Source organism: Terrapene carolina, unplaced genomic scaffold (assembly GCF_002925995.2).
Source record: "Terrapene carolina triunguis isolate 2854851 unplaced genomic scaffold, T_m_triunguis-2.0 Scaffold199, whole genome shotgun sequence".
In the NCBI taxonomy this organism is placed as follows: Eukaryota; Metazoa; Chordata; order Testudines; family Emydidae; genus Terrapene; species Terrapene triunguis.
Window position 1 is genome coordinate 915,863 of NW_020664550.1, and position 9,174 is coordinate 925,036.

Sequence of the window (9,174 nt, forward strand, 5' to 3'; positions counted from 1 at the left end):
AGAAAGGAAGAGACCTTTGTATGGATAACAAGTACATGCACAGTTACATTAGGCAGAATAAAATGTTATAAGGAATATAAAGCTTCATGCTTCAGGACATGACAGCCACTAATTGACGAGGATTAGGAGGAACATACCTATATGAACAGGTTGACAGTGACCCATGTGAAATGTGCAGAGACAGGATACAGGATGCTGACTAAGGACGGATCACTGATTTGACCTGCTGTGGCAATTCTGACGTTCCTAAGGAAAACTTAGTTAATAGCATCTCAATAATCACAATTTCACTTCAGTATATTCTACGGGGTTGGAAGATACAGGGCTCGAGCAGGTCCAGAAATCCACCTTCCTTTTTTGGGGATCCACGTTGACATAGTCTGCTCCCATCTTCATGTTCTCATAGTCCCCTGCAGTGCTTGCACTGCGACCGGTAGTTTGGAAGACCAGGGATGTGTAGTTGACCCCTTCTTCTGACCGAGGACACTAGGATATGACAAATAGAAACCAGACTAGAATTCAGTCTAGTCTTCACAGCCATGATCAGCTCTGGTTCAATCATAGTGGCATGGCACACTTCAGGGGGTGCTACGACCTCTAAGCTCACTACACAAATCCCACCCGTGTGTACATTTATCTATAGTCAGACACATTTGCATACCACAGAGAACAACTGCCGTTCAAATCTTAGTGATTTCACTTACTATTTTAGCAGGAAAATGAAGTGAGTTTGCTTGGGATTTTGCTGCCATGTCTGCCAGCAGTTTGATTTTGGGTCAGCAGCAACAGCTGTCAATACTGCAAATGGCACTGAGATCATGAACATTCTCATCTCAGTGTTGCTTTTCAGTGTTTTTCACACACACACACACACACACACACACACACACACACACACAACACACACACACACACACACGATGGATTCTGGAGTCCTGGATCTGAGTAGCCCTAAAATGCAGGAAATATGCATGCTCTTGTTGGCACCGTCCCCACCCCAGCACCTCAGTCCTCCCCTGCTTGTTTCTCATGTTTCCTCCCCGACCAGGAAGTACTCTGCAGAAAGCACCATCATCTGAGAGCCAATGTTCTAAAGTCTAAACCTGGGGAGGACATCATCAATCAGTAGGACCAGGAAAAATTGCATGTGTGTCATCTAATCTGGCCAGCTGTACCCTTTGCAATATTCCCACTCCCATTTTATCTCTCTTCTCTTTAAGTCCTGATGCCCACACCCTTCCCTTGACAGTCTGCTGAATGGCGCCGAAGCTGGGAGTTAGGCTGAAGTCCTGTGGGGCAGGGATTGTCTCTTACTATAGGCCAGATTTCCACGAGAGTTCAGCTCCTATTTGTGCACCAAATAAGTGGGGAGATTTTCAGGGGAGCTCATCATGCTGGGTGCCGCTGAGCTCTTGGGAAATCTAGTCTCAAGTGTCTGGACAGCAGCATCTAATAAAATGGGGCCTAGACCTGGTTCAGGGTAAACATTATGTCTACATTAAAAGAATAAATAATATAAATAAATAAATAAAGCATGAGGTCGGTGCAATTCCATTACCTGCCTAATGGAAGGGCTGCTGTCTGAGCTCTCAGAGCTGTCTGAGGAAGTGCCACTGTCACCTTAAAAAAAAAAAGTGTAAACATTTGTATCTCTAATAACTGTAAGTTAGAAAATGGGCAGGGAGAAGAGATGAACGGGAAAGGGGGTGAGCAGTAGATAGAGGATCTCTTTCTCTCTCTCTTATATGGTGTTTGTCTATGCACATGGCACTATTTCTCAAACAATAATGCACAATTCCATTTTCTTGTCTCTTGGGGGTTCCAGTTATGAGTCCAAAATGGGGCCCAATCTTGCTATCTTAATTTCTTGGCAAAGCTCCCATTAACTTCCGGGGGGGGGGGGGGGGGGGAGGGAAGGGGGGGCAGTGTTGGGCCCTTTAATTGTCAGGATGTGATTCTCATTTACACTAATGCCTCTTTATACCACCCTGGCACTATAAAGGGGCCTTAAAATGGGCATATGGCCCCTTTATATAGTTTCATGGATTCTGAGGTCAGAAGGGACTGCTTGCATAACACAGGCCATTGAACTTCCTCAAAGTCTTTCCTAAACATGTATTTTAGAAAAATATCCAATCTTGATTTAGCAATGGTCAGGGATGGAGAATCCACCACGATCCCTGGTAAATTGTCTCAAGAGTTAATCTCTCTGAACGTTAAACATTTACATCTCATTTCCAGTTTGAACTTGGCTAGCTTCGGCTTCCAGCTATTGGATCATGTTCTATCTTTCTCTGCTAGATTAAAGAGCCCATTATTAAAAATATTTGTTCTCCATGGAGATACTTATAGACTGTAATCAAACCACACCTTAAGCTTCTCTTTGTGACGCTAAATAGATTGTGCACTTGGAGTCTATCACTAGAAGGCATATTTTCCAAACCTTTAATCATTCTCATGGCTCTTCTCTGAACCCTTTCCAATTTATCAACTTTCTTTTTGAATTGTGGGCACCAGAACGGGATACAGTATCCCACCAGTGGCCACACCAGGGCCAAATACAGCCATAAAATAACCTCTCTACTCATACTCGAGATTTCCCGGTTTATGCATCCCAGGATCACATTAGCTCTTTTGACTGCAGCATCCAAGTGGGAGTTCATGTTCCACTGACTATCTACCACAACCCCCAAATGATTTGCACAGTCATTGCTTTCCAGGATAGAGTCCCCCATCCTTAGGCTGCCTGATGGGGTGTAAAGGGGCCTTCAGGCTTGTCTACACATGGAGCTATTCCTGATTAACTCCATGTGTGGGTGCCTTGTTCCTGTTTAAATTAACCATATTGCTTAAGCAAGTCCCTGAATAACTCCACGCATAGACAAGTCCTTAACAGAAATGAGAACCAGGCCCTTAATATATTCCAACTCTGCAGCATTATGGTTGATTTTAAATTGGCAATTTGAAATTTTGTTTTTCATACTGATTTTTTTTAATGCCCCCTCCCAATATGTGCAGTGAAACTCCACCCCCCAGCCCTGCAGCCTGACACGAGGCATTATTGTACATCAGCAACATTGATCAGGGAATTCAAATGTTAAGTGTGTTACTGGCACCCGATGATCATATCCTCTAGTATAAAAATGTAAAACATGAAGAGTGCTGGCGTCACAGGCCCTTATCTGCCTGTCTGGAGGACTGAATGGAGAAGAACTCATCTGGCAAATGGAATGGGGAGGGAGGAGGTGATGTGAATTGCTAATGCATATAGCTCACTTGTACAGGTTCTTCATTCCCCATCCTAAAGCTAGGTTGTGTTTGCTGCTGCCCAGTTCTACTGCTAACATATAAAGAGAGGCTCATCCCTTGCAATGAATCAGGCTGATAGCAAAGTATTTTCATAGCTAGTTAAAGAAGAAATTGTTGTGTAACGAATAAACTGTCCCCCCCCCCTTCTCAAACACAGAAATATGAATGCAGGACCCACACCTTATGTCACTCATCATTTTCAAAAAGAGTACAAAACGCATGTAACACACTACCATAGCAGAGGAGTAACATGTTAGACTCCCTTAGCATGGGTGTAAGTGTCAACATAAGGTGAAATGCAGCGGTGAATCCGGCCCTGTGTTTCCAAATACCTGTCTGCAGGAACAAGTACCTGAGGTCAGATATTCAGCCGGCTTCAACTGGCGTTGGGCCACTGAAGTCAATGAAGCTATGCCAATTTACAACAGCCGAGGAGCTGGTGCAAGCACAGATTTGAAGATTACAGGCTGCACCCACTGAGCCGAGACTTGATTATTTGGCCCCAAAGATGCAATCTTACCCCGGATGCGTGGCCTTTTCAAAGCCTCATTTGCTGCCTGGCAAGTGTTGGGTTGTTCTGGTTTTGTAGAAGGGCTGCTGCTGCTCACCTGATTGCTACAGGAATGATTGTCTGAAATGGAAAGTCAGATTTGCTCATTACTTCTGCTACTGCAGGGAAAACATGACAAGGGCCATCACTTCAGGACATGAGCTGATCACTAGGCAGGGACAATAAAAAAAATCCCTCCTGCTATAGTATAATGATGCACAAGGGGCTAGGTCATTTGTGGTTTTCTTGTTTGTTGTCATTTCTGTGCCTCCCACTGGAGCACACAGTACAGGGCATTACAGGAGATGGTGCACTGAACTACAAGCAAAATTGGTCCCTCCTAGAAGTGCCCAGTGCTTACAAATATGAAAAAATGACAGTATTGGCTCGAGAAAGTCCCCCCCCCACACACACACGTACACCATCTATTCCAGTCCTGCGCTCCCCACATCCAGATCTGCCAGTGCCCCATAATCCACATCCCAGCATCCTCTGTTATTCCACTCCTGGGACTTTCACACACGGATCCACCACAGCACTATAACCCAGTCCTAGAACATCTCATGCCAATCCTGTGAGGGCCTCTCCTGAGCAGAAGTAATCATTTATATCATACAACGTAAGAGTCACAGTGAGCTATTTTATTTTTGAGGGGAACAAATGAGTGAGAAATTACCGAAACTATCAAATTGTGATCTAAAGCAGATTTGGACTCAGATATCTTGTGGTGAAAGGTTCACTGTGCTTCTGAACCTCCATCTATACAAATACAAGATCAGATTACGCAATAGGGCGGATTGGAACATGTACTATATACAGCGCTTGCATGAATATGTTTCTCGTTGGAAAACGTGGTTTAATCAAAATCAAATGTTGACTTTGATGAAAATTTCCCACATTCCAACAGGGAGATTTGAAACAAAAAATGTTTCAAATCAACTTGGTGAAATGCAGTGGCATTTTTTGTTTTAAAATGTCTATTCAAAAGAAAAAAAATTGTTTTGAAACAAAAACAATCAAACATCAATCTATTGACTTGTTTTATTTTGATCCAAAGTGTCAGAATTTTCCATTTCAACATTTCTGATGCAAAACTTGTTGGAGTTTTTCATGTCACAATTTGTGTAAAAATATTTTTGACTTTTCATTCTGACTGGGAACAGAAAATAATTTTGAAGCATTGACATTTCCCGTGAAAGGACAAATTTTCAAACAGCTGTAATTATAGACTAGTATAGACTATTTCATGTGTAATATGTCCTGTCAGACAGCTGACATTACAGGCCAAATTCTGCTTGTCTCACTCATGCAAGTTGTCCCGTTGACTTCAGTGGGTCTATTCGTGTGAGTAAGGCTGGCAGGATTTCAGCTTACTTAGTATGTATGTGATGACAACACAGGGCACCTCTACGTAGCAGCTGGGAGGTAGAATTCTCAGCTTGGGTAGCCATACACTCAGTAGCTCTGCTTGTGCTAGTACCCAAGGGCTTGCCTACACCACGCAGCTTTTAGCGACAAGGCCTTGTGTCGACACAGCCTTGTCGCTAAAAGTCAGCACGTGTAAACGCTCTTTTTTCGGTACTTGGTCGGCACATTTGCAGACAAAATACTTCCAGCCCCGCGAGCGGCATTAGTTTTGTCGGCAGGACAAAGCCACGTTCACACTGCCACTTGCATCGGCAAAACTTTTGTCTTTTGCCGGGGGGGGGGAACGGGACTTTTTTAAGTACCCGCAAAAGACAAAAGTTTTGTCGACAACTAGTGTAGACAAGCCCTAAAACTAGCAGAGTGGCCTCAGCAGCATGGGTGGCAACTCAAGCAAGCGGCCTAAGTACATGCCCAGGCGATCGGGCGGGACTGTACTTGGTGTCTAACCTGACCCAGTGCCGCCACAGCCACGCTGCTATTTTTAGGCGCTAGTCCAAGCAGAGCTAGAGCGAGACGTCTCCCGAGTTGGAAATCCCACCCCCCCCGCTGCCGTGCAGACATACCCATAGTGTCCTGTTGTAATGTTGTGCTGCAGCAAAACCACCCAAACGCTGCTTCTTTAACCCCTGCCACTACTCGCTTTTTACCCCCAAAATACATTACTTGAGTGGGCCCCACCTGTCCTGCATTCCACACACACCGGGCCAGAACCTCAGCTAGTGTAAAGCAAAGTCGCTCCTTTGGCTTCAGTGCATGACTTCAATGGCACTACGACTTACACCTGCTAAGGAGCTGATCCATCTGTTTGTCAAATCGCATTGGAACTTGTTTAAAAAGGACCCCCGTTCATTCTCCTCCCCCATGTCCTGGAGTGCTTGGCATTTCATGAACCAGGACTAGCCGTCGCAATACAGCAGTTTGTGACCCTTAACAAACCAAAGAGTTACTTTTTGTTGGCTCTTGGGCCAAATTCATCCGGTTCACTTAAATGGATTCACACCAGGGATGAATGGGGGCACATTATAAATGAAACCAACAAGAGATGAAATTACCTATTTTCCTGCTGAGCTTGATGTAAAGCACTAGTAGGAGAACAACATAGAAGATAGAGGTCACACCTGAGATGAGAATGTTTATCCACCAATAAAAACACATGCTAAGGGAGAGAAAACAATCAGGTTATGTTAGATCTTCCAAGTGCTGATGGGCTGACATGCTTTCAGATAGGACGTCGTTTTTAAGGTGATTTCCCAAAGACTTGGGCAAAGATTTTCAACAGTGACCAGTGGTTTGAGGTTGCCAAGCTTTTGGGGGTCCAATTCGAGACAAACTAAATCCAATTTTGGGTGCTCTGCACTTTCTGAAAAAAATCAGGCCCCTTTAAGGAATCTCAAGTTGAAAGACACCCAAATAAGACAGTGATGAGCATGGCATAAGTATCTATATAGAATAGGATAGAAATTGGGCTCCTAAAAATGGAGACACTCTAAAATCACTAGTCACTTTTGAAAATCTTGGCCTAACTGACTATCAGACCTGGTTGCCCAGCAAGAATATATAGTTGCCCCAGTGACAGCCAAAATGAGATTTTAAAAATGAGCAAAGAGGAGTCCGAAGCCCTTGGGGCTGGACACCCTTGAATTTTAATGCTTTCAAAATCTGGAGCCCATTTCTAGTTCTACAGATCGGGTTACAGGGGAGAAAATCAACCACCCAGCTCCATGGGGAAATCGATCATCAACTCCCTTGCATAGCAGGTTTCTCCCTCGAATAAGCAGCACTAATGGCCACTGCTCCATACCGCGGTTGGGAGCACCGAAAGGAAGAGCTGTTTTATGCAGCGCTTACCTGAGACTAATCCTCCCAGCAGAGAGTCTTCACAGGCACGAAAAATGCTGAACAAGTTGCTGAGGGTTTCTAAGGAGAGAGAAAGAGACAGGGCAGGGATATCCAGGGACCTAATAGCAAAGAGGCAGCAGTGTCTTCAGGGCCAGATGAACACACAAAGGAACATGGCTGGGTCCCCCAGGCGCCAATAAAACAATAATAATACTGTGCACGTGTATATCGCATAACAGTGGGGAAACTCAGGAACAGGGAGGCTGAGCAATTTGCCCAGAGCAACACAAGGGCCCCGTGACTGAGCCAGGAATGGAACCCAGAATGCCTGACTCCCCGTCCCATGCTCTGACCACTAGACACAGCTCCCTCCTGTGCCAGCTTGGGCTGTCTATTGCACTCCTCTTGGCTTTCATTCCCCTGGAGCTGCCCTGAACCACAGAGGTTAAAACCATGCAATACCTCATGGAACGCCCTACGTCCTGCCCCCATAAATCAACTACCAATAAGGGGATCAATTAATGCTAGCAATGGCACTGCGCTGTACTGGGCAAATAGCAGCTTCCATAAGTCTTTCTTACCATCCACTGAACCTTATGTGGACTTGAGTGGGTGATGCTTCCCAGCCAACTGCAATAAGGGGACAGAACTGATGGAGAAAAAATGCAACAGTCTAAGCAGAGTGATGCAACAAAGAAAAGAAACCGATGCTGCACTAACATAAACGGAGTGGCAAGGGGATAAAAAAAAAATAGCAATGGAATGGACTGTGTGCTGGAAATGAGGGCAGGGCCGCACAGAGCGGGGGTGGGGGGGATAAGTGGGGCAATTTGCCCCAGGCCCCGCAGCGGCCCCCACGAGAATACAGTATTCTATGGTATTGCAACTTTTTTTATGGCAGGGGCCCCCGAAATTGCTTTGCACCAGGCCCCCTGAATCCTCTGGGCAACCCTGAATGAGGGAAGAAGTAGGGTTAGGAGGAGACATGATCATCCTTAGGCCAGACCCCAGCCAGTTCCATTGACTTTAATGCCGATTTCCACCAACCAAGGTTCTGTCCCATTAGGTTTCTACAGGGGCATCAGCCTGGTAGGACTTTTCCAAAGCTGCACAAATTAGTTGTAGGAAAATAAACAAATAAAGGGCCTTCCTCTTATTTCTAATTCATGGTCTATCTTTTATGAAGCGTTGTTCCTAGGCCTATCTAACAAATGCTCCATTCTGTGACAAACTCATTGGGTTGCCCTGGGGTAACCAAGGGGAGAATACAACTCCCTTTGGCTTGTAGGGGAGGTTTTCCATTGACTTCAGTGGGAGTTGGAGCAAGACCTGGGAGGGGAATCTCGTAGTAGCCATGATAGGAATCCAGATATGCATCACGCCTGTTTTGCATTGTAATGTCCCCTCCTGCTGTACATGCAGTTATTTCCCATATGCTTTGCCTTACCCCAATTTACTTTATATGTATCGCCATAATAAAAATGTTTTAGAGGGAAAAACAAAGGCCTGCAGCAACAGGTGCTTAATAAAAACTTGTCACAGTCACAGATAATACAGAACTGTAAATAATAATGTAATTCCCCTGTCCCCCAGCGTCTACCTCCATTAGACCGCCACTATCTCACATTCTCCCCAGGATAGCTGACACGGGAGCAGGATTAGGTTTCTATAAGGGATTCTCTACATAGTATATATTGAGAGGTTCGTAAAAAGGACTTGACACCAATGAGAAAACTACTTCTTATCCAATTTTAACATTTGGCTAGATGACGCATTTTCAATGCAAAGCTCTGTTGACTGCAAATTGTGGTCCTGCTGCATGAGAGACTCTTACTTCAGCGGTACTTCCGATTGCAAAGAACATCAGTGTCATTCCGAAGAGTATGTTTCTCTATGGGTCCTGAAAGGTGCATAGCAGCGACAATTCTATTGACTTCAGTGGGAATAAAATTGCACTATCAGGATTCAGCATCTCTCAGTGCTTGGTCCAAATGGTGCAATTCGGGCCCTAAGTTATTCAGTAACGAATAATAATACCTAGCTCTTAT

General features: G+C 44.8%; 1 protein-coding gene across 1 annotated transcript; it reads right to left on the minus strand.

The window, feature by feature from the left end:
* Nucleotides 1-237: 237 nt before the first annotated feature.
* LOC113407140 (regulator of hemoglobinization and erythroid cell expansion protein-like) lies at nucleotides 238-6,442 on the minus strand. Its single transcript, XM_026655228.1, has 4 exons — nucleotides 6,340-6,442; nucleotides 3,830-3,940; nucleotides 1,559-1,620; nucleotides 238-486 (listed from the first exon to the last, which is right to left on the minus strand). The coding sequence occupies exons 1-4, from the start codon at nucleotides 6,440-6,442 to the stop codon at nucleotides 280-282; spliced, it is 483 nt and encodes a 160-aa protein (XP_026511013.1). The 3' UTR covers nucleotides 238-279.
* Between the last annotated feature and the right edge of the window lie 2,732 nt (nucleotides 6,443-9,174).